Source organism: Notolepis coatsorum, assembly GCF_963971535.1.
Source record: "Notolepis coatsorum genome assembly, chromosome: 1".
NCBI lineage: Eukaryota > Metazoa > Chordata > Actinopteri > Aulopiformes > Paralepididae > Notolepis > Notolepis coatsorum.
Window position 1 is genome coordinate 100,403,304 of NC_140165.1, and position 26,719 is coordinate 100,430,022.

Sequence of the window (26,719 nt, forward strand, 5' to 3'; positions counted from 1 at the left end):
ATGTGACAGGTATATTACACCATCGATTGAGATCGTCTATGATTGACCTAATGGTTATATTGTAGTTTACAGACAAAAAAATTTCAATTGAATGAAATATATCAATACCAAGATATTTAAATTGGGTTACAACCGGGATCTCATGGTCAAGCACAGAGTTAGGAGTGGTTCTTAGGTACATTAGTGCTGATTTGGTCCAGTTTATTTTATAACTTGAAATTGAACTGAATTTTTCAAAAATGTGCAGGAGGCTTGAGAGGGACTGAGATACATTCTCCATATATAACAAGATGTCATCCGCATAGAGCGAAATATGATGATCAGTAGAATTCACAGAGATTGGCTTAATGTTTTCTGATTGCCGTATAGCTTGGGCTAAAGGTTCAAGGGATAAAATAAACAAGCTTGCAGAAATCGGATCCCCTTGCCTACTTCCATGAGTGATTTTGAAATAATATTTCCGGTTATAACACTGGCTGATGGATTAAAAAATATTATTTTTTACCATATTTATAAAAAAATTTCCTAGTCCCATATGTTTCAGTACAGCCCAAAGATAGGTCCACTCCAGACGGTCAAAGGCCTTTTCTGCGTCAACAGAGAGAACAGCTGACGACACTTTAGCTTGAGAGGCGGAGTTGACAATGTGAAGGAGACGTCGCAAATGATCAGACAAAAGTATTTTTTTAACAAAACCACTTTGATCTGGGTGAATCAGTTTAGGTAAAAACTTTTCAAGACGGCAAGATAATACTTTAGAAAATAGTTTGGCATCTGTATTAATTAAAGAAATAGGGCGCCAATTAGAACACTGGTTTGGATCTTTACCTTTTTTTTAATAAAAGAGAGATTAGGGACATATTCACGTCTCTCCCTAAGGAGCCTTTAGATATGGATATATTAATCATTTCAAGTAGTAGTGGGCCTAAAACTTCCCAGAACAGCAAATAAAATTCAGGGGGAATGCCATCCCACCCTGGAGACTTGCCTTTATTCATAGTTTCCAGAGATGTTTTGAGTTCTTGTTTTCTTTTTTTTTTTTGGTCTTTTTCCCCCTCCATTTTCCTCCGATTTTCTCCCATCCCAATGTTAGTCGTATGCCAATTCCCAGTCCCTTCCTGGTCGCTGCGCACTTACCCCCCACAGTCAGATCATCTGGGAGAGTGGAGGCTACCACGTGCTTCCTCCGACACACGTCCAGCCAATCACCGCTTCTTTTCACCTGGCAGCGCGGATTCTCATCGAGAGGGCGTAGCGTGTGGGAGGACCACACTATCCCCCTCGAGTCCTATCCGCGCTTAGCAGGCGCCTCGACCGAACTGTAGGAGTCGCTGTTTACAACGACCCGGACCCACCCCGCCAGCTTCTCCCACCCTCTAATACAGCCAATTGTATTAGTGCAGACGGCCAGCCAAGCTGGTGACAACCCCGGAGCTGTGAGCTGGATTCGAACAGGCGAATCCAGCTCACAGCTCCGGGGCTGGTGACGAACGCAATCTCCGCTCGGCCACCTAACCGCCTTTGTTTTGAGTTCTTGTAATGATATAGGAGCACCCATTAAACTTGATTCAACTGGTGACAAAACAGAGAGGTTAAGGCCACTTAAAAAAGATTCAGTCTCTTCAGAGGAGCGCTCGCCTTCTGTAGTATATAAATCATTATACAATTTAGCAAATCTTTTTTAGCCAAATTTTTAAGTTTTTTTTTATATTTTTTTATTTTGTTCAATAAATGCATGTTTCCAAAGTCAATGAGTAGTCATGTTAAATAATCGTGAACTCGATATTGACCAAAAGAATGATGATTATGATTTTTACCATAATGGAGTAGCCCTAGTCATTATTACTGTACAAGGGTCATTTATCAAATGACTGATGACTGAATCAGTCCATTAGGTTTGGTTCTGGTTCCATCTTTTTGCGTTCTCTGTAATTGCTCTAATGAGAAATGTGTGAGAGGGAGACGGAGATAATGATCATTATACATGGGTATCAGATGTCAGGTTGATACCAAGGTCCTTAAAGGAATATGCCGACATTATGTGACATGCCCTTACCGTCTTCTCCAGTCAGACAAGAAGATATAGATACCAATTTCCTCTCTGTGCCTTCAGTAAAAAGCTATCGGGGCTCTAGGCTAGCCTAGCTTAGCACAGATGGATGGAAGCAGATACGGATAAGCTAGCCTAGCTTAGCACAAATTAATGGAAGTGGATACGGACCAGCTAGACTAGATGTAGGCTTAAAACCTCTACCATAATATTGACCGTCTGCGATCTCAGACACATTCAGTACAGCATGCACAAGGTGCCTCGATGGATTATGAATGGCAATAGCGAATAAAAGGAAAACCGAGACAAAAACGTAGATCTACGTTTCCGGCACTCAACCGCTGGGCCACAGAAACGTAAATCTACGTGAACAGCAACCAAAGGGTTAAGAGAAAAACAATGGTTGAGAAGTTGACAACGTTTTGGCTGTGGGAACATAGGCACGCTCCCGTTTATATTGTATCCATCTTGATATATCCTCTTTCCACTGAAGTATCATGGGTCATCACATACATACAGGGGATATGGAGCCTATTTAGCAGTAATGAGGAAGGGGTGATGGACCATTTGTTTTGGGGGATAATGCAAATCTTTATGTGCAATAAAGTTTGTGTTTTTTGGATATTGTTGATTCATTACAGTATTAGCAAATGCATAAAAAACTGAATGAAAAAGTACTGGTTGAAATAATCACTCACTCAAATAGTCATGGCCATGGCTTTGGGTCCACGGCTCACTGTTTTATTTTAACAGATAGATAAGATAAGATATTCCTTTGTTGATCCTCTGGGAAATTCGGGTATCATAGCAGCCTGGGGGAGGGGGGAGGGGAGGTACAGGTATGGGCAGGGTAATAGTAGAAAGACATAAAGTAGGCAATAAAATGAGAACAATGCAAGTATCAAGTAAAAATACGAGAAAAAATAAACAGTGTAAACAATATAATTAACTCTGAATATAAAAATATGAGAAAAATAAACAGTGAGGTTCAAATGAGGGTCTGTATGCCCCATCTTATACGTTACAATAAATATATAGCCAATATATTTGTACACAAATATAGCTTTCATAAATATTTTGCTCGCATCCTATTATTATATTTCTTCATATTTTTGGACCTGGCTGGAAGGTGTGTTTCTGTGCTTTAACCAGCGTGCTCTGGTGTTACACCCACCTCCCCCAGGCGGCTCCGGCCCCCGGGGCAGAGGGGGGCGAGAGGGGCCCCCCCGTCCACAGATGCTGCCTGGCAGGGTGTCTCGCCTCCCCGTGATATTTACAGTTCCCCTGCGCCTCAACGCCCCGCCATTTTACAAGACAAGTAAACACAACATCAGCACATGCGGTGGGGACACCGGCATCTACAGATGTGCAACAATAGCGCCATTGTGCAGCGCGCAATATTCAGGACAGTGGGCGGTGCGGGCGGGGAGAGCAATTTAATATTCTGAATTATCGCGCGGCTGTCACATCCGAAAGCCAGCTTTGCTTCGGTGCCAAGAAGAGAGAACATAATAGTCCTCCTCTCAAAGAGAATGTGCCTATGCATAAAATCCACTATCTTCCACCCTACATCACTTCACTCCTGGACTGGAACTCTGCACCTCATCACACTCGCTCTGGTGACTGATTTATACGTTTAAGGTCCCAGAGTTTGCACTGAATTAGGAAAATCTGCTTTTAGCTTCTGTGCCCCTGACACATGGAATGTTTTGCAAAGCACCTTAAAACTTTAATATAAAATACTTTAATATCCATTGGTCATGTAGCACCCTGAATATTCAACTATTATTCAGAAGTGCTGACTTGCCTTTTATCTCCCCTTTGTGCACAAAGACATATTAACTAGTTTCCATTGATATTCTCTCGAACAATGACGCAAGTTTCTCCTTCTCTCACCGGCTGGAATATGGATTATAAACAGTAAACTGAATCATATTCAATTCACCCAGTTCTTCCTGTGGGGCTAGTTGGCGGTACCAGCAGGGGGCGGCGGTGGCAGGCGGAGCGCACGAGAGAGGCATGGAGGAGAAGCAAGTCAACTGAAACGGAAGTGGAGAGAACCAGCCTCTTCGACGTTGGACTTGGACCTGAATGGTTGTGTCGTTGGAAGAGCCCCATAGTGGATCACGCGGGTGAACGTATTGAACTTGAATATATTACGGGTTATACTAGAAATATAAGCGTAGTAGCGTGTTGCATGTCCCCACTGAATAACCCTAGTGATACAACGAGTTATCCTAGAAGAAAGCGGTATAGCCAAGTGTTGGCTTATGTTAACGTTATCCCCTCCAGCGAGGTGCCCGGCCAGCGTGGCCTGAAGAGAACTGGTGGTTAGAGGCACCGTGCGTTGCTGTATGTTTCGGCTAGCAGGAGGGCTGTCTAGGACCCACAGAGTAGCTTCAGTTAAGGTAGCCTCCAGATTATTATTGCGCGTCAACCCAGCATCGGCAGCCAGCAGCCTGTCAGCGCCGGCGGTCTACATCTTCTCTGCACCGGCGGTCGTCAGCCTAGCACGGGAGTTTGTCCCGTCCAGCAGAGGTCGCCATCACCCAGCACGCGCCTCCAGCCCGCTACTGCCCCCTCTGCCTAACACAGCTTGCTAGCTCCTGGGACGAGAGCGTTCGACGCCATCTTACCACCCGGACAGTGGTGGTGCGGCGAGGCCGCCATCTTGGTTGAGTACACTGGCGCTTCGGTGCTCAGGATCCTATTGCACAGTACACAGTGTGGCGCGGCCTACGGGCGAAGCTAATGTTGCTAACTACAGTTCATCGGGGTACCCCATAAACATTACATGCCGGCATTAGTATAGGACTTTTGTTTGGTAAAGTGGGCCCACCTTTTTCATTTTCTTTGAGTGTAATAACGTGTTTGTTCTTTAATAATATTTTCCCATCTACTTAACCCTTTCCCTGTGGGGAGGTTACCGACCTGTTGTTATATAAGTAAAGCCTTAGAGAGGTATTATCACTACTATATAAGTAAAGCCTGAGAGAGGTATTATCCCTGGTACTAACCCAGACGTGGGTGATGAGTCAAGCACATTGAAGTATATTATATTTGGGTCGGCAATACCTGGTTCTATACAGTGTGGGTGTATTTTACAAGTGTTACAAGAGATGAAATTACAACTGAAGTAGACATAGAACCACCCTTTACTATTGACTATTTGTAACTGCACAGTACAAATAAGGATAAAGAACGTAGATGGGAGTCCTATCCAACTTTCCCTTTTCCACTATAAGGTTTCTAATGTCACCGAGGGAGGGTACTGCTTGCGGGAGGAACTAAGTTATTTATTTACAATTCAGTCACTAGGTGTGGGAGGGTTAAAGGAGGTATTGGGGGAAGTGAGAGCGAGTTGGGGAGTACTGCTGACCGCCCCGGAAAGGCGAGGAAGACCAGAGTACCAGACCAGGTTGGTAAATCCCGGGCTCCATCCACTCCCACTGCCGGCCTCCAGCTGACGCTCCAGGCCCAAAGACGAAGGTGCAGTCAGACGGAGCTCTACTGTGTCTCGCTACCCAGTGGCTGTGCACACCCGTTCCCACGAAGCAGGGATAATCCACCCTGCTACAGTCAGTTTAATGCTATAATAGCCAACCATTTCAACTCAGCCTGTAGTTGTTTTAATTCATTTAAATTGTTTAATTGATTGACTTTTCTGTTTCTATATTGTGTTTGTATTATGTAGGCCACTGTACCTTTCGGTGTCATTGTAAATGAGAGCTTGCGTGATTAAATAAAGATTTCATGTATAAAAGAAAATACTCCATTATGGAAAAACATTTTAAATGTCTCAAATATATTTTAATAAACCATTTGTTAATCCTTTCAGAGAGACAGCTAATTGTTTTGCTATATCTCTCAACACTTCTCAAGTGGTCACACACAAAATAACCCAATACTCAATTCTGACGAGGACTGAAAATGTCTCATTAAATTTAAGCCATATTTATTGATCCTGGCAGAGAGATCGTGGATAACCGTGTGCTTCTCTCGACACCTCAACACACCTGGTGGCCTGCCCTGCTGCTGAGTCCTGGCACGGTGTTGAACGACACGCTATGCATTCCTCTCCAAGGACAGCCTTGACCTCGTGATCATGAATGTAGAAAATCCCCTTCCTAAAACAAGACAAATTTCTCGTCCAAAATAGAAAGTGTGGTTTCTTGAAGGCGCACACACGCAACAAGTCAAACTGTGAGGGGGAAATGGGTAATGGTGGCTGGCTGCCAATCGATCCGCAGTCCTGACCTGGCTGCAATATCTGTTCGCATCAATCACGAGCAGGCATGCGTTCTTCATGGGACGGGGTTGCACTCCGTGCCACCCCATGATAAGTACTCGCTATTTGCATATCAATAGCGCCGGTCGTCAGGTGTGTTAAATACGTTCTCAGATACATTCACACCTAACTTGTTGTGAAGACATGTGTTACATTCCATTCGTAGAGGCAATTAGGCACTGTCTGTAGTCTGTGCTCAAACGAGGGGACATTAAATGCGCATTCGCGGGAGCGCGCGCACGCGCCGGGAGCGCGCGTGCACGTGGTGCGTGTCACCCCAGATGATTTCAATAACGCACCACTGATCACGAGGGGGGGAGAGAGAGGGTTTTTGATTGATTGATTGAACATTTTATTAACAGATTGCAGAATGGGTACAATACAGTACGGCTCAATACACACAATTGTTAAGGGGATGCAGACCAGAGAAAGACTTTCGTCTTGTTTACATCAGGGACCCCCATTTTCAATTCATCATAATATATGACATACATGACATACAGATAGACAGTACTGCTACATCTAGAATTTTTTGACATACCAGATTTACAAATACAGTACTGTTTGTGATACAAGAAGAGTCTAAAAAAGAGAGTATATTTGACGAAGAAACTGTACATACTAAGCATACTAGGACCGCTACTGTTCCTAATTTATGCAAATGAAATGTCGTCAGCCTGTGACTGCAACTTGTTCCTGTTTGCGGACGACTCAGCCCTGCTGGTCTCTGACAAGAACAAATTGCAGGTTGAAAAAACCCTCAGCACGGAACTAGGCAAAATCTGCATATGGCTCGCTGATAACAAACTATCATTACACCTGGGTAAACAGAGTCCATTCTCTTCGGTTCAAATAATAAACTCAGCAAGACCGACGGCTTCTCAGTTACAGTGGGTGACAATATTGTCACAAGGAAAGACGAAATTACCTACCTGGGTTCCATCCTAGAGGCAAATCTTTCCTGTGACAAAATGGCATCCAATGTAATAAAAAAAGTCAACCAACGAACTAGATTCTTGTACCGGATCTCCTCTCTGGTAAACAAGAATACCCTGAAGACTCTGGCAGGAGCACTCATTCAAGGGTACTATGACTATGTGTGCACCTCATGGTACCAAAGCACCTCAAAGGCGCTTAAAACAAAATTACAAACATCACAAAACAAACTGGTCAGACTACTACTTGACCTGAACCCCAGAACCCACCTCACCCCTGCCCACTTTGACAACCTAGGATGGCTTAGAGTAGACGACAGAGTACAGCAACTTGCAATGGGCCTGGTCTTCAAGATACACTATACGACCGGGGTGCCCATGTACATGTCAAAATACTTCCCAAAGGTCAGTGAATACCACAACCACTATTGATTGATTGATTGATTGAAAAGTTTATTAACAGATTGCAGAATGGGTACAGTACAGTACAGCTCAATACATACAATTGTTAAGAGGATGCAGACCTGAGAAAGACTTTCATCTTGTTTCCATCAGGGTCCCCCATTTTCAATTCATCATATGACACACATGACATACAGATAGACAGTACTGCTACATCTATACATTTATGACATACCAGATTTTCAAATACAGTACTGTTTGTGATACTAAAAAAATCCAGAAGAAGAGTATATACATTTGACATAGAAACTGTGCATTGGGGGAGGTTGGGTAGGTGGGGTGGGGCTGTACATTGGAGGTGGGGGGGGGGGGGGGGGGGGGGGGGGTGGGTAGGGGGGGGGGACACTGTACATTGGAATACTGACATGCATTTGACATGGAAACTGTACATTGGAGGAGGTTGGGTAGGTGGGTGGGGTTGGGTGGGGCTGTACATTGGAATAGCCATGCTTGGTCTTTATTGTACAACTGGGTTAGGACATTTGTAGGGGCCAGTTTTGAATTGCAGTCTCCCGTAGGTGTTCTTTGAGAGTGTTTTTGAAGGTGGGTAGTGATTTACATTCCTTTACAGCTTTGGGTAGGGCGTTCCACATTGTTGTGGCATAATTGCGAAACGTGTTTAGTCCTTGTTTGAGCCGAATCTGGGTTTTACATGATTTGTGGAGCTCCCTCTGGTGTTGTGATCGTGGTATTCACTGACCTTTGGGAAGTATTTTGACATGTACATGGGTACCTTGGTCGTGTAGTGTATCTTGTAGACCAGCCCATTGCAAGTTGCTGTACTCTGTCGTCTACTCTAAGCCATCCTAGGTTGGCAAAGTGTGCAGGGGTGAGGTGGGTTCTAGGAGTCAGGTCAGCAGTAGTCTGACTAGTTTGTTTTGAGATGTTTGTAATTTGGTTTTTAGTGCCTTTGAGGTGCTTTGGTACCATGAGGTGCAAGCATAGTCGTAGTACCCTTGAATGAGTGCTCCTGCCAGAGTCTTCAGGGTATTCCAAGAATCGAGTTCGTTGATTGACTTTTTTTATTACATTGGATGCCATTTTGTCACAGGAAAGATTAGCCTCTAGGATGGAACCCAGGTAGGTAATTTCATCTTTCCTTGTGACAATATTGTCACCCACTGTAACTGAGAAGCCGTCTGTTTTGCGGAGTTTGTTATTTGAACCGAAGAGAATGGACTCTGTTTTGCCCATGTGTAATGATAGTTTGTTGTCGGCGAGCCATATGCAGATTTTGCCTAGTTCCGAGCTGAGGGTTTTTTCAACCTGTAACTTGTTCTTGTCAGAGACCAGCAGGGCTGAGTCGTCCGCAAACAGGAACAAGTTGCAGTCACAAGCTGACGACATGTCATTTGCATAAATTAGGAACAGTAGTGGTCCTAGTATGCTTCCTTGTGGAACACCACAGTTCACTGTGAGGGGGGGGGATAGGGTACCGTTTACCTCCACCATCTGTTCTCTCCCCTCCAGGTAGGATTGTATCCAACTACACCAGAGGAAGCTCAACAAATCATGTTAAACCCAGATTCGGCTCAAACAAGGGACTAAACACGTTTCGCAATTATGCCACAACAATGTGGAACGCCCTACCCAAAGCTGTAAAGAAATGTGAATCCCTGCCCACATTCAAAACCGCTCTTAAAGAGCACCTACGGGAGGCTGCAATTCGAAACTGGCCACCGTAAATGCCCAAAACCCCCACCACCTCCTAATAGACAGTCTCCTCCCCACCGCATGTATATATTCCCTCCCCGCCGTATGTATATTTCCCTCCCACCCACCCACCCCCTCCTAATGTACAGTCCCCTCCCCATCATATGTATATACTCTGTCAGGATCTAGGGGTAACAGTACTGTATATTTGAATACCGCTTATGTCACAAATGTATCAGTACTAAATACCTATATGTCCCTATGCCATAAATGTCATGTATGTTGTGTATGTCATAAATGTCTATATGAAATGAAAATGGGGGACCCTGATGGAAACAAGACAAACGTCTTTCTCAGGTCTGCATCCCCTTAACAATTGTATGTATTGAGCCATACTGTATTGTACCCATTCTGCAATCTGTTAAATAAAGTTTTCATTCATTCATTCATACATTGGAGGAGGTTGGTATAGGAGGTTGGTAGGTGGGGTGGAGGGGGGGTTGGGTAGGTGGGGTAGGTGGGGTGGGGGGGGAAACTGTATATTGTAGGTGGTGGGGTGGGGGGGGGGGGGGGGTTGGGTAGTCGTGGGGGGGGGGTAAGTGTACATTGGATTATCGACAAGGGCACCCATAATGTTTTTGGCCAGGCTACAATTCCGCAAGTGGCAATTCGTTATAATTGTAACCTTAAATGTTGTTTGTAAACCCATCCCTATCCCTAACCTCCCACGACCCGAACATTTACAAATAAATGTAAACATTTTCTTCCGGGCCATGGGATACAGCATCTACTGTACCGCTCCTCCAAACCCCGCGGCTCCTGATCTCTGTGATAACATGGGTCACGCGGCGCCTGAGATTCCTATTCCACCTGACACCGAATGTGTATCAACAACATGCATGAAGTGGAGGATAGGATTATGGATAGCATAATAATAATAATAATAATAATAATAATAATAATAATAATAATAATAATAATAATAATAATAATAATAATTAATAATAATAATGCGTCAATAATAATAATGCGTCCATTTTGACGCTTCATTTAGTAAACTGTGCAGCGTCCGTTACACTGCTATATACTTTTGGACATTTTGTAATTGCATGTTCCGCAAACTATACAACTACACCAACAACGCTACTGACTGTACACATTCCCCCAAGTGATAATAACGCCCACACAGCTCCAAGGGTGGATGAAATACATAACATGTATTATTACATTGTAAAAAATTAAAAACACATAAATAAAAAGTTGAAACGCCTTGCTTACCCAAACTATTCGTGGAGCCGTCCATGGTCCAATGTGTAGAGGTTGTGTACAGTGTTGGTGTTTGTGTTTCTAGAAGTTTGGTTTGTGTTCCATGCAGAGCAGTGTTGAGTGGCGCGCATGGCCGCGTGCACAGTGTTGCTGCCAGTGGACTCCTCTCAGAAATGCGCCCAAAAATACTGTACTCAAGTCCAGGGAATCAATTTGGTCCACTTGGCACCGCGACGAGTGACGTGACGACAGCGCATCAAGAGCATGCGTTCTCGTAGGCTTTGAATGTTTCCCCTTTACTGGTTTCTCGCGAGGATGTGTAAAATATACTGTAAAAGATGTTCTATTGCAAAGTGCAAACTGAAACTTGAAACAGAACTTTTTCGAGGCGGTTACACCCCCTGTCAAATAAGAAGTCCGTTCAGCTGAGATTTGTGTTCATGTGTTTTGACAGGGGTTTGTCGCCACCCTGTGGCGGGGATGTGTCGCACACCCGCCGTGTGTATTCCCCCAAATGACGACGGAACGAAGGTTTGTGCCAATGTTTCTGTTATTTGGAGGAAAGTGAATGCTGTTGAACCAGGACGTTCAGCCGGCTCTTGAAGATGGAGGTGCCCGTGGAGAGAGATTTCTGAAGGAGACTTGACAGATCAACATACAGTAAAGTCCCATTCTCCCAAATCACTGTGAGTATTGGGCAACCGATATATAGTGTGCCATGCATATACATCGGTCAAAATGTACAACATTGCCAGCTATCCGTGCTAGCTAAGTTAGCTATCATTGATGTTAGATTTCCTTCTGACACCACTATCATTATAATGTTGTGTGTTATGCACCCCTTTTAATAAAATCTTCTGGATGACACAGAGAGGGATAGATATTGTATTTCCTAAAGCTCTTTTATACAACATGATATCAGCATAAAAGCGTTATACTTTAATTATACTGTAAACTTGTCTATGCACCATTTTGGGCTTTGAATCCCATGTGATTGCACAGCTGTCGAGGAAAAGATATGATCTCATTTCTGTTATTTCCCCCCTCTATAGGATCAGTATGACGGGTCTGCCATGAACTGTGCTCGCTGCCTGTTGAGGCTCCAGAGTCTAGGGCTACTGGCCCCCTCTGCCAGAGCTGTCCTCCAGCATGCCGCCCCACTTCAGCCCACCCCAGTGTCCGCACTGGCCCTGACCAAGGCTCTGACACTACATAACATCCATGGCCAGGCAAGCTTCACACATAGGTTTTCAAAGAAGATGTGTATTTTGAAATAGTGTTTAAACACTAAAAGGGGTTTTGAATATAATCGGACAAAGACGCCACACTTTAGGTTGACTGACTTGACAATGTATCTGATCTCTTTATTTCAGAAGAATTGTTTATGACGAAGAACATTTAGCCTTTATCTTATTTTCATACCAGCGCTCGTTTCCCTATGCTTTTTCTTTTGTTGTTGTTCTTAGCTCTATTTTATGTACCTTAGTTGCTATTGCATGTACATGCGTTTTTATTACATGTATATATACATACATGCCAACTATTTGCCAGTTTTATTCTCCACCCATCTATCATCCATAGCAATTGATTGATTGATTGAAAACTTTATTAACAGATTGCAGAATGGGTACAGTACAGTACAGCTCAATACATACAATTGTTAAGGGGATGCAGACCAGAGAAAGACGTTCGTCTTGTTTACATCAGGGTCCTCCATTTTCAATTAATCATAACATATGACATATATGACATACAGATAGACACAGTACTGCTACATCTATACATTTATGACATACCAGATTTGCAAATACAGTACTGTTTGTGATACGAAAAGAGTCCAGAAAAGACAGTATATACATTTGACGTAGAAACTGTACATTGGAGGTGGGGGGGGGGGTTGGGTAGGAGGGGGACACTGTACAACTGTACAAGCAAAACTGTACATTGGAATATTGACAAGACCATACTTGGTAATTTACTGTACATTGGAGGGGGTTGGGTTAGGACATTTACAGGGGCCAGTTTCGAATTTCAGTCTCCCGTAGGTGTTTTTTGAGTGTTTTTGAAAGTGGGTAGTGATTATAGTGAACACTATATTATCACCGACATCCAAGTTGGGGGGGGGGGGGATCCCCTTTCAACGGCCCATCTGAGGTGTCTCTCCTCCACATCGTCTGTGGTGCTTTTTTTAGTGAGTTAGTGAGTTGTTCCTCATCTTCGTTGGGGAATGTCTGGGTATGCGAGTGTCGCATAATGGATTTTATGGTGTTTTTTTGTTATTGGTTTATTGTGATGTTTCTTCTTGACTTGTTCAAAGAAGACTTGTACAGCCCATGGGGGCATTACCTTGTGATTTCGGGCTTTACAAATAAATTTGATTTGATTTTCAAATAAATTAGATTTATAGCCATGTCATGTAAACGTGTTGACATTTGACCCGCAGACGTCTAGGCACTTCCACAGCACCCCGGCGTGCACCAAGAGCAATCCCGTGGCGACCCACCTGGGAGACGAGGACAACGGGGAGAAGAAAAGGGACAAGGCGCTGGTCGTCCACGACGACCTGTTTGAGCGTGTGGCCAGAGAGGCCAAGACCAAGGCCACCTTCAACCGGGTGGTGGACGTGTTCCTCAAGAGGGACATCCGGCGCCGGGGCCACGTGGAGTTCATCTACGCCGCCCTGAAGAAGATGGTGGAGTTCGGTGTGGAGAGGGACCTGATGGTCTACAACACGCTACTGGACGTCTTCCCCAAGGAGGTGTTCGTCCCCCGGAACTTTATCCAGCGCATGTTCAACCACTACCCGCGACAGCAGGAGTGCGGCGTGCAGCTGCTGGAGCAGATGGAGAACTACGGTGGGTGTCGAGGGAGACGACCGTTCTCTGTCTATTCTATCTTACTCTTTTTATGATTGTCTATTTTTAGAACTGAATCAAACCATAAACAAGGTGGCCTGTTGGGATGTTAAATCCTAATGTGAAAAACTGATTTTATATGTCTTCACTTTATGTGCTCATTTAGTATTTTTTCTGTTGTGAAGCACTTTGAGCTGCGATTTTTGTATTAAAGGTGCTATACAAATGTGGTTACCATGGTTACAGGCAGTTATGTTGGAAGAAAGAACGATAGGTTATGAATATAACCGTAGTTCTATGAGTATTAGTGACGCTCAGCGTCAACTGCACATATCTCACTCCAGTGACGTGCACTGAATAAAAATTCACAATGTACCTTTTACATACCAACATCCGTCTGGCCACACCCCCATCTGCTACCTACATAAGCAGGGGTGTGGCCACACACTCATCTCCTTCTCAATCATTTCACCACAAGGTAAGATCAAGGGCCGCAGTGGCGTCCAGACGCTGAGCGTCACTAATACTCATAGAACTACGGTTATATTCATAACCTATCGTTCTATATCGTATTAGCTTCCGCTCAGCGTCAACTGCACAACGGGAGCTGAGCGGGAGCTGAAGCTCGACAAATGTACCCCGCTGAGGCCCCCCACAACCATCAGAACCGGGGAGGACAGAGCCCCCCGACCCTCCCTAATGGAGGGATACCCTCCCTATTGGAGGACGGGAGGGAGACGGATCCGACCGTGCGAAGAGGAACTCGAGCAACTCAACACACAGGGTGAGCAGACCGTGGCTTGACCCCACGACTACGCACACGCACAACCCGCATGCCACCAGGGAACGAACGGAAGGAACAAACCTCGTTACCTACCGCCCCCAAAATCACGGGGTCAAGAGCAAACTCAACCCCGTGGCAAGGCCGTAGCAGCGGAGCGCGAAGGAAGACCCAGAAGGAGAGGCCAATGACGCCACAGCATCAAGACCTCACCAGGCGGTCACTAGTGACACCGCCCCCCACATCGCCAGCGTATTCGGACAGGGCCCATCCAAGAGCAGGCCCTTCCCCCCACTAGCACGCCGCCTGGCACACTGACCCTGGCATACTCAGGCAGTCAGCATGGCTGTAACTCGAAGCACTCAAGAGGCTACACTACAGCGGGAGCAGGCAGCGCACCGGGGAGACGACCTCCAGAAGAGGCCGATCCTTCAATCCAGGCAGCGGGCACTTGACCCGAACCTGGAGCACTGCGGACGAGACAGGCGCCAAAGGGGTCAACTGAAAACAGCACCCCGGCGGAAGGGGCGTATGCTGGCATTGTTTGAGCACCATGTCAAAGCCTCCACCAAAAAATCCCTGACGCTCTAGAGGGGCCGAGGCAGAGAAGGCTGACACGATTGGCAGACGTCATGAACGTGCAGGGGCACACTCAACCGGGTAACCCGGGAGTTGACTCCGCTCCAACACACCAGGGAATCAACCACCCTCTTGGTTCAACATGCGGTGGTTGTTCCTATAACCCCTCAGGAAAAAACTCCAAAACACACCTGCGGGTATACACTGGCTATACTGCAGTACAAGTGTTTCAGTTTTCAAAAAGGGGTTATCCCAGGCCTACGGGTCGATATATCGTTTATCGTTTCTCAAGCAGAAGCACAACCCCAGCAGGGTTACATCGTATCCCCACAAACACAGTGACACAATATATTGTAAACAAACATGTCTGAGAGGAGGGGGGGAAGCCCCAGGGAAAAACCGGGGGGGTCACCCCTCCTACCTTACCCTTGATAATATGTGAACACGCTGTTCATTGTCATCACAGGCTGAGAAAAGGATTTATTCCTCAATCACATGTCACTAAGCATAGCTTCACAGGTTAATTAACCCACTTAGTTGTGAGTTCATCCACGTTACAAACGTTACATGAACACACATGTTCTCATCACAACTAAACCAGTTCATTTTTACACACGTAAAAAACAACGCCGATTTCCTAGGTAGAGAGAAGCTATACCAGGCGACAAGACAATTCACACACAACACGCGTCGTATCCTCAATGTATTGCAGCAACACACGTTTTGGAAAACATTGTTATTACAAAACATCTAGAAGGGAAGGAAGAAGAAGTGTTTAAAGTCTGGTCAGGACTCCTACCTCCACCCTGAGCGCAGGCCGAGAGGACTGCAACACTGGTTAACGGGACAACCGAAGTCGAACCCGGCGTCTCCTGCGTTGGTGACGAGGGTAATGTCCGCTGCGCCACCCAGCCGGCGTTCTCCATGTTGACGAAGTCCTCGCTGGCATGGCACCCGGTGTAAGGTCGACTAACATCCTCTGTCAAAGATGACGTCGTAGTCAGAGTGTTTAAGGCTTGTTATACTCACAGTAACGTTCAACAGTGTAGCATTAAGCTAACAGCCGCTCCCGACTGATAGCAACAAGCTAACGTTTCCTAGCCTAGTGAACACAACAAGCTAGCGCCGCAGCTAACAGCTGACTGGCTAACAGTAGGCCACAACTAGCACGCAAGCTAAGCAGCTATCACCTGAACTGTACACAACGACATAACAAGCCACACTTCAGACAGGCCGCCGCCTGAAACCCTCCTCATCCTAAGAGAGAAGAGAAAAAGAAATGTCGGAACACAGTTTTCAACAGTGATTTACCAGACATACACCGGAGTCGGCACAATTCCCATACGGGCTGCAGCCGACTTGAGCATGGAACTACCGATAAAGAAGATCCAGACCCACATTTCCTCGTGTTTAGGGTGTACTCACATTCATGTGAAAGATGGGGCCTTCACGGGACAGAGAAGCATCCGCTTGTCCAGAGAATCCCGGGTTCAAACCAGATCTCGGTTGCGGCCCACTAGTTTCACCATTATGGGCGTCAGACCAGGACCCTCCGTCCGCCGCCTAAGAGGCAGAGTAGAAGACCCCAATCTGGGGCCGGCCTTCGTAAAATTGTCAGCTAACCCCCATAGCATTAACAGACAACTGGCGCCCGCATAGCAACACATTACTTACCCAGCCCAGAGGCAACCAATGTCTCAACAAACAGCCGGTGCCTCCTACAGTCCAGCTGTATAACCGGAGGTTCAATACCTATCCAGCCGCAGCAAGGAGGACTGCAGGTGGGGAGTAGATCAGCGACGCGAGCCCCTAATACGAAAAAGCCGGTGGAGGTCAGAATGATCATCATCTTCCAGACACCCCAGTGACGAAGACATTATCGCTGTATTTTCTCGAAAATAGTGAGAGAGAAAATAAAGATATAACGTCAACGTATCTCCTTGTTCTTCTGTTTTCCTTTCTTCAGCTAAATACTTTCTTTTCCCACGTCAAGTGATTGGTATACAGGCACACTCTTGGGGTGAAATTTGAGAAGGAGATGAGTGTGTGGCCACACCCCTGCTTATGTAGGTAGCAGATGGGGGTGTGGCCAGATGGATGTTGGTATGTAAAGGTACATTGTGAAGTTTTTATTCAGTGCACGTCACTGGAGTGAGATATGTGCAGTTGACGCTGAGCGGAAGCTAATACGATATAGAACTACACTGACATCCTGTGTAAGGCCTCTATTTTCCATTCACCACAATTATCTAAACGATTCCATAGATTTTATTCTTCATTGCTATTCACCTTTATATTACAACACTTGTGATATATATATATATATATATATATATATATATATATATATATATATATATATATATATATATATATATATATATCTCGCCATCAATGAAGATGGGGCTGACATTCTTTTGTTTTTTGGAATTTGTGAATCGACTTTTAATCTTTGAAATAGAATTGCAATACATTTTCAATCCATAACCCCCGCACCTAGTGTGTGTGTGTGGTTGTGTGTATATTGGAGTTGGGCGATAACATACAAGACCTGGGGCCTCTTGGACCAGATCGACATTGTAAATAAGAAACCTGTTCTTAACACATTCATGGCCAACCACGTGATTCGGTGCCATGCTTAACACATTGGGCGCCATGGGTTATATCCATGAATATAGCCAGTCTGCCACCGTTGAAAGCCTATGGAGATGTTTACCTTCTTTGCAGGGCTATAACCTTTTTTTTTTTTTTTTTTTTTTTAGCATTTATTGCTTTAATGGTCAGACATGACCAACAGATGAGGAGAGGATGAACGGGAGAAGAGGCGGGGAACACATGCGACAAATGGGAGTCACCGGGAGTGGGAAGCGAACCCGGGACGGCCGCTTCGCGACGCAGCGCGATACATGGTGTGCTACTAGAGCGCCCAGGGCTATAACTTTTTAAATTGTATTGCTATATTGACATTACTATGGCCCATTCAACATCGATTATCTATCGTTCAGGATGTGGGAACGTTATATTTTTTCATTCATACATTGTTGTGTTACTAGCGTCGAGAATATAAGTATGTTTTTAATCTTTTCTGCTGCAATTCCAAAAACAGTAGTTATAGGCCCTGAAGCATATATAGATTATCGATTGGCGTTTCTTTCCTATACACGCTATATAAAAAAATGCAAATTTATATGATCGGTATACATTATGCTTCATCATGCGTGAAGGAAAGGGCGGGGGGGGTCGTTTATAATTCCTTGATCGTCAGTAACTGCTTTATTTACGATAGTTTGCAGTGAAATGAATAAACAATCGGGCTGAAAATAACGTTACTGTCCTTATCGTTCGCCGATGAGACTGGAAGAAAAATATCCCAACTATTTGACGCCGATCTCCTACATCCATTTCCAGTTTGTATGGCGCAATAAACGCTGAAATCATATAGATTATTGCATTATGGCAGCGATCCATATTAGGGGTGCACCGATATATCGGTCGGGTATCGGTATCGGCCGATAAGTGCCTTGTTGACTGCTATCGGCCTATCGGCCGATAAGCTCAAATGTGCCGATAGCAGTCGCCGATAAATACCCATCAATTTGTGTAGCGTCAAAAGGCAAAAAAAAAAAGTTCACTCGCGCGATCTACCTGCACAACGCCCGCCGTCCCCCACACACAATCTACTGCATCAAAGTAACTACTTATGATTAACAAGGCATTCGTTTTGTGGCATTAGCGTTATATAGTTAGTGTTACACGGACAATAACATCAGCATATTATTATTACCCATAGCAGCAAGGCATTACTCCGAGTCCGTTCATTAGCTCGGTTCCATTCCGTTGCTCATTCCGTACCCAACTACACATTCTGCAATCTGTTAATAAAGTTTTCAACCAGACAAATGTATAGAAAGGCTTTGTTTTATTATAACATTTGTTGCAGTAAAATCATTATGTCTCATTTGGTCATGCGTGGAGCGCCGGTCGGCTAACGTAGCTACGTTATTAGCTATTAGATGCAAGACTAACGTTGCTGGTGAAAATGTGATTTGCGTTGGAATACTCCTTTGTCAACTTGCTGTACTTTGCTTGCAGGTCTGCAGTCATTATTGCTGCATTATGAATAGCCGCAACTTTAGCCAAGGTAACGTTATGGCTAAACCTTTAACAATAGTTAACGCTAGCTTTCGGTTAGCTGTTCAATGCTATTAATAACACAACTCCCCGTCAACACCCTCTCTCGGGAAGATGGCATTTAAGAAAGTATCTGCTGTTAAAATGAAGTGTTACACGTTCAATAACAAGCATATTATTTACCCGAAGATAGCAGTAAACAAGGCATTACTCCGTTAGTACGTTCATAGCTCGGTTCCATTCCGTTGCTCATTCCGTACCCAACTACACATTCTGCAATCTGTTAATAAAGTTTTCAACCAGACAAATGTATAGAAAGGCTTTGTTTTATTATAACATTTGTTGCAGTAAAATCATTATGTCTCATTTGGTCATGCGTGGAGCGCCGGTCGGCGGGCCGGGCAGCTAACGTAGCTAAGTGTGTTCTGCTCTCGCAAACAGAATGCCCGGAAGTAGAAAAATTTATAAACGCTTGCCGATTGGTGGTAAGGACAGCAGGAGGTGGGTGCTAGCGGTCACCGGTGTGGCGTAATTGGCCGAATCGACTGTCAATCAAAATGGTTCCATTGCATTGGTTGAAAGCTCTGGTTGAGAGAATAGTATCCTGCTGCAGGCCGCAAGAATGGTTCCATTGCATTGGTTGAAAGCTCTGGTTGAGAAAATAGTATCCCTCTGCAGGCCGCAAGACGATACTGGGAGAGAGATAGTGATACCATAAACATATTTCTTGATGTTTCCTTTTTTTAAGTAAGTAAAGAGGCCTACAAATACAAACATACACATACAAATATACAGTAGTTTCATTAAAAAAAAAAAAAAAAAAAAATTTTTTTACAAATACTTATATACAAATATACAAATATCGGTATCGGTATCGGCCGATAGTGTTAGTTGAACAATCGGTATCGGTATCGGCGGCCAATTTTCATATCGGTGCATCCCTAATCCATATGCACGCCAGTGTTTGTCTGTAGTCCCGTAGCAAGATATTACTGCCGGAGGAATTTCCTCGACGCACCGATCACAACTTCCGGTTTTGAGAGTGTAACTCGCCCGACCATCCACCAGGCGGCGGTATTGAGGCGTTGCAGTCTCATTCAGGGTCCCGCTGCAGCACCGGAGGTTGGCTGGATGAATTATGAATTCCATGCCGGAAAAATGAAATATTGATCCCAAACACGCTTGTACAGCGTTGTTGGTGTTCAACGCATGGCGGGCAATAACGCTGTGCCGGTCTAAACCACATTGCATGCTTGCACGAGGAAGGATAATAATGATGATCTAGCGTTGATTTCAGGAAGATTCGATAATCAGGCGAAAAATTACAGCGTGTTACTGTTTAGTGTATTCCACTAAAACGCTATTATCGCGTCTTTCTCTGGAATTACTCAGAAGCACCCAAACTATACTCAATATTCAAAAGGCTATAAAACGGAAATGTACTGATGAAAAACCAATCCGTTTTTGTACATGTTGACTGGAAGCAACTCACTGATAATCGACGGGTGTATTAGACCCATAGCTATAATTTAAGATATATTTTAAGCAATCACAAATCTCGCAGTCCCCCATTGATTTACAGCGGTGGCGTACTAGCACCATCTCGCAGATTAAGCTCCGGCGCTGAATGAGTTAATCTAATATGTATGTGTGTGTGTGTGACCACCAGGCATCATGCCCAACGTGGAGACCAAGGTCCTCCTGGTCCAGATCTTTGGGGAGAAGGGACACCCCATGAGGAAGTACCAGCGCATCATGTACTGGTTCCCCAGGTTCAAACACACCAACCCCTTCCCCGTCCCCCAGCACCTGCCCGGAGACCCCGTGGACCTGGCACGCCTCAGCCTCACGCGCATCGCCTCCGACCTGGACGCAAAGGTCACTGTGTACCAGGTATGATCTGGGTCCAGGTTCCCAAAAGCATCGGAGATCTTTTTTTTTTTTTTTTTTACAAACTGATATACCACTTTTTGCTGACCGCATACGAGTATGAGTAGGTTGTTTTGAGTTACCCTCGGTACAAGTTCAAGTTTGCTTTTATTTGTCACATATAGTACATGAGTGAAATGCTTGGTTCTGTATGAGCCCCTGAGAATGTGCTTCATACAGTAAAAAGAATTAATTAAGTGAAAGAGGAATAAAGTCTCAACACTATACAAATATACAATATACAACTAAAGTACAACCTAAGTACAATTAAGTAAAAATGCAAACATAAAAAAAAAAATGCTAAATGCAAAAATTAGGTATGGATGTTGTAGCTAAGGGGCTACACAACCCGGACTGTATTGATATGTTAGATTAAACCACTAATGCAGAATATTAAATTAGCCAGACAGTATAGGTACACAAAATGGCGGACACTCCATTAACTGCGAGGGGACAGTGAAACCGAGTTAAACAATCACTTTAATATTAATAGAAAACATACATAGCATATGAACACAGATCTCCTGTTATTACTTTAATATCAATGCCACAATGTCCGCGGTAACGATAGTTCCTATGCTACGGGTACCCGACAGGTGGAGCTCTGAATGGAGTGAGACGGAGCGAAGCAGTACAGGGAAAAGCAAGATGGTAGATGGAGACGGTACTTCTCTCTGGAGCTCCGACTCCAGAGAAACTGCAGACTGGTGGGATAATCCTGTCGTTGCTGGGAAAGAGGGTCTCGTACGGACCGGTCCTTGTATTCCTAGCGCCCGATGACAGGATTAATAGCTATTAGTCCAAAGGCCCGTTGGCATGGGTTATAGCTAGTTAGCCCCTTTGCTAGGCTAACCCGCGGGAAGTCTTCAATGAGTAGTTATGTCCAGAACGTCGCTGGGTTCAACTATAAGTCTCTCCACGTTACTTCGCTTACACAAGTCACTATACTGTGCCAATAATGGCTTGACAATATTATGGTTGTATCTAAGTAATTAGCCGTGCGGCTCTCTATAACGATACGTTGCCTTGCCGTCCTGTTTACAACTGCGCCAACGTTACTTCTCTCTCACTCTGTGTTACCTGTGGACTGAGCCTGTTCACCCACACAGATCAATGCGCTCTCTCTGGGCTTGCCTGGGCATGTTCTGAACATGTCTAGAGGGGCGCGCGCAGGCGCCTACGGCGTTAAGAATGGGACATATACAAAAGGCGAATGATAAATACTGGCACGTAAAACAGATGACGTGAAGATATATATCTTATATATATATATAAACGATATATAAGTTATACAAAATAATAAACGCAGACTTTCAGTGTTTTAATCTGGACCTTCAGAACAGATGTAGTGCAAATCTCTTTAATAAATATATAAAATATGGTGTAGTCTTTAAAGTGTCTAAAGTGAGTGTTAAGGTGACTGTTTGTTTAAAGGGAGTGTGTGGATGTGTGTGCAATGAGTGTTGATGGATGGGTTGATGTTACATAGTCATTGATTGATTGATTGATTGAAAACTTTATTAACAGATTGCAGAATGGGTACAATACAGTACAGCTCAATACACACAATTGTTAAGGGGATGCAGACCAGAGAAAGTCTTTCGTCTTGTTTACATCAGGGTCCCCCATTTTCAATTCATCAGGACATATATGACATACATGACATACAGATAGTCAGTACTGCTACATCTATACATTTATGACATACCAGATTTGCAAATACATTACTGTTTGTGATACAGAAGGAGTCAAGAAAAGGGAGTATATACATTTGACGTAGAAACTGTACATTGGAGGAGGTTGGGTGGGGGGGGTTGGGTACATTGGGATATTGACAACCATACTGGGTAATTTACATTGGAGGTGGTTGGGGGGGGGGGCACACTGTATAAACAAGCAAAACTGTACATTGAGGGGGGGGGGGGAGGAGACACTGTACAAACAAACAAAATTGTACATTGGACTATTGACAAAACCATACTAGGTAAATGACTGTACATTGGAGGGGGTTGGGTTAGGATATTTACATATTTACATTGAGCATCCTGATGGCCTGGGCCCAGGAGTTCAAAACTTGTAATCCCTATTGATACACACAATTGTTAAGGGGATGCAGACCAGAGAAAGACTTTCGTCTTGTTTACATCAGGGTCCCCCATTTTCAATTCATAATGAGTTGAAATTAATGAATCCAAATCTGATCCGATCAGATAGGGATTAAAAGTTTTGAACTCCTGGGCCCTGGGGATAGAAGCTCCTTCTGAGTCTCTCTGTACTGGCCATGAGACTCCGGTAGTGCTTGTAGGGTGACCAAACGTCCCGATTTGTGCGGGACAGTCCCGCATTTCAGCCCTCTGTCCCGCAAGCCGCAACAGAAGAAAAATGTCCCGCATTTCAATAAGTGTCTGGCATTTCAATAAACTATTATTATTATTATTGTTTTTGTCCTCTCATTAATCCCCAAACATGCACTAATGCACGCACCGCAAGTACTACATGCGTAACGTTATGTAACATAGCCTATAGTCTAACCAGCACGAGCGCATTATATAGTACCTGGCGCGAAGTTGCGCGGCAATAAACGGCTCGCGCCAGGTACTATATATAATGCAAGCTGTTATTGGCGCCTTGTACAACAACAACAACTGTATCTCCACTCATGCTGCGGCTGCCTGCAATCATACTAGCTAGCTGTCTCTCTACCCTGCGTGGGGAAACTCCAGCAAAGGCTCTGATCGTGGATTATAGGAGAGGACAGCAGGAGACACACACACCGGGTAAGCAGCTTTAAGTACCTGGGGGTCCACATCTCAGAGGATCTGACATGGTCAACACACATAGACACAGTCGTAAAAAAGGCGAAGCAGTGCCTCTACCACCTGAGACAGTTAAGGAACTTCAGAGTATCGGGGAAGATACTCCAGTCCTTCTACTCCGGAGCTGTAGAGAGCATCTTGACTGGAAACATCACTGCCTGGTATGGAAACAGCACGGCACAGGACAAGAAGGCCCTACAGAGAGTGGTGCGCTCAGCCGAGCGTACCACGGGTATTGCACTACCTCCCCTGCAGGTTCTATACAACAAGAGGTGCAAATCCAGAGCCTGCAGAATAATGAAAGACCCTCACCACCCCAATAACAGCCTGTTCCAGCTGCTGAGGTCAGGCAGACGCCTGCGAACCCCAGCTACTAGGACAGAGAGGCTTCGGCTCAGCTTCTTCCCCCAGGCCATCAGAGCCTTGAACAATGAACACTGAGTGCCACAGAACACTGAACTCTCCACACACAGGCGCACATGAGCACACACACGACACGCACGCTGTGCACGCTCGCACACTGGCAGCCACTTTGACATGAGCAGGCACACACTCATGCTGCACACGCCCATACTTAGGGCCACAAGGGAAGGGTCGCTTTAAAAGTGGTATGGCAACAGTGACGGTGTATTGCGCTACCAGGGGACCTAACATGTCCTACATGCTCTGTAGATAACTATGTACAGATGCTGAGATGTCCCACTATATTACCCGTCTATTGCACAATGTTGTTTTTGTTGGATTCTATTGTATGTTGTACTACTGTATTGCACATCGTTGCGGGCAAGACCACCCGCATTTCATTGTATACTTGTATGCCGTGACAAATAAAACTCTTGACTTGACTTGACTTGACTTGACTTCCTTCTTTGGAACAGAGGCCAGTGTCCTTCTCCGCCACTTCCCAGATGCGAGAGCGGCAAAGACCAGAGCAGACTTCACATCGTTCTACAGGTCTGCCATCGTCTACCTCGAGAAGTGGTTCGATTTCTCCGATGAGAATGATCTGAAGGCTCTTTCTGTCATGTCTCTAAAGAGAAACGTCAGCTTCACTGACCTGTGCGCTACAGCTGAAGCCCTTAAGATCAACGGCATGTTAGATATGGATGCGCTCTATGAGGAGTTTTGTTTAATCGTTAAACGTCAGAAGGAAGTGGTGGAGATGAAGGCGACTGTTGGAGTGAAGTGGGGGCTGCTGTTGAAGGACATCCAGACCCCCAACCTGACCCAGCTGGCTTCATTCTTCCTGAGCAACCCGGTCACGAATGCGTTCGTAGAGAGGTTGTTCTCCCTCATGACCGGCGCGTGGACGGACCAGAGAAATAGATGCAGCGTGGAGCTTGTGAAGAGAGAAATACAAGTCAAAACTAATTTCTCTCTCACTTGTGCAGCTTTTTATAAATATGCTCTTGGTCAGAAGGCTCTACTGGAAGCTGCACGGTCCAGTAATAAATATAAATTCCTCAAGCACTATGGTGCTGAAACTTTAAGCGCAAATCGCACAATGCGAAGGGTGTGTTACAGCCATTTGCTTAGCCTATTGTTCCCCATAGGATATATTTTGTATATATAGTTGTTTCCTGTTGTTCACTGCTGTTTTCATTTGTATATATGTATTTCACTTAGAGGATAACACTCTAGAGGCCATAACACAGGCCTACTAATGCTCATGTTATTATATAGTCATCCTGTATATAACTATTTACATTTAACCTGTTAATTAAAGTTTAAAAAAATTAAATGTATATATGATGAAAAATTAAATGTTTGTCGTGTTCTGCACGGGTTTAGAATCAAGGAAGCCACTACCATTGTAATTTGTAGACTATGTAATACATGTATGCACTTCAGTATCATATTACAAGAGAGATCACAGGGTACATGTATCTTAACTCTATAGCCATATAACCTCTAGGAGTCGGTAGGTAATTTAACAGCATGTTGGTATTCTTCTATACAGTGATCATGAGTATAATAAGCAATTAAGACACAACACTATTGTGTTTTTAATAAATGCTTATATTTTGATCAAAATGAATACATTATGTAAACATGATTATTGTATACATATTCATTACTGTCCCGCAATTTCAACAAATGTCCCGCAAAATCGACACGCTGTCCTGCATTTGGATCATATGGATTTGGTCACCCTAAGTGCTTGCCTGACTGCAGCAGTGCAAAGAGGCAGTTGTTTGGGTGACTAGAGTCTTTGACTATTCTCTTAGCCTTGGCCCTGCAACGCTTGGTGTAAATACAGAGTACAGACATGAATACTTTGCTTGATTATTTTTGATAGCTATGTAATTCTTTAGAAACTGACTGAAACAACACACTGACTGTGTGTGTAGGAGGTATATCATTCTTTATACTGATCCATTGTAGTTGTACGTTGTGATATAACCAAATACCAACCTTTCATTTCCTAATGCAAACTATAAATAAACTTAATTTAGCTATTATCAAATGCCAATAAGTTTGACGTCCAACCAGAGTGCAAATATAACAGTAAAGTACAATATACAATGTACAAGTGATTTAAACTGGATATAAAATATATAAATGAGTACTACTGATTAATAGTGCTAATCAGATGTATGTACAGAGTTGTAGTATTATCATATATAGTGATACACAGGTATAAAGACACTCTGGTAGTAAGTCATACTGGCCAGCGATATAACTAGTGAGAGTAGGTAAGGTAAATGTACAGATATAGATTTAGTATCTACAGGTATGTAAAAAGGATTATATGCAGGTATATACAGACAGATAAAATATATACGGTTAAATATAAGTATATACAGCATTATTGTACATGCTGTCATATAGAGTTATATGCAGGTGTATAAATAGGTATATAGAAAGGATTATATGCAGGTATATACAGACCGATATGGATATATATAAATGTGTACAATACATGGCAATAATTCAGTTCTCTTGTATGTGTATCTCTCCTCCTATAACATAG

At 44.2% G+C, this 26,719-nt stretch overlaps 2 protein-coding genes across 3 annotated transcripts in view; one reads left to right on the forward strand and one right to left on the reverse strand.

The window, feature by feature from the left end:
- Positions 1–10,985, reverse strand: part of eml3 (EMAP like 3) — a 214,663-nt gene extending 203,678 nt beyond the window's left edge. Inside the window, exon 1 of the mRNA XM_084332193.1 lies at positions 10,667–10,985. Within this exon, the coding sequence (XP_084188319.1) occupies positions 10,667–10,691 (25 nt within the window). The 5' untranslated portion in view covers positions 10,692–10,985. The remainder of the gene's footprint in view (positions 1–10,666) is intronic.
- A 240-nt stretch (positions 10,986–11,225) lies between these two features.
- The window catches only part of ecsit (ECSIT signaling integrator), a 42,644-nt gene continuing 27,150 nt past the window's right edge, over positions 11,226–26,719 (forward strand). For both annotated transcript variants that reach the window (XM_084324845.1, XM_084324846.1), the window contains exons 1-4: positions 11,226–11,340; positions 11,707–11,883; positions 13,098–13,509; positions 20,670–20,893. In XM_084324845.1, the coding sequence (XP_084180971.1) occupies positions 11,728–11,883; positions 13,098–13,509; positions 20,670–20,893 (792 nt within the window). In that variant the 5' untranslated portion in view covers positions 11,226–11,340; positions 11,707–11,727. The remainder of the gene's footprint in view (positions 11,341–11,706; positions 11,884–13,097; positions 13,510–20,669; positions 20,894–26,719) is intronic.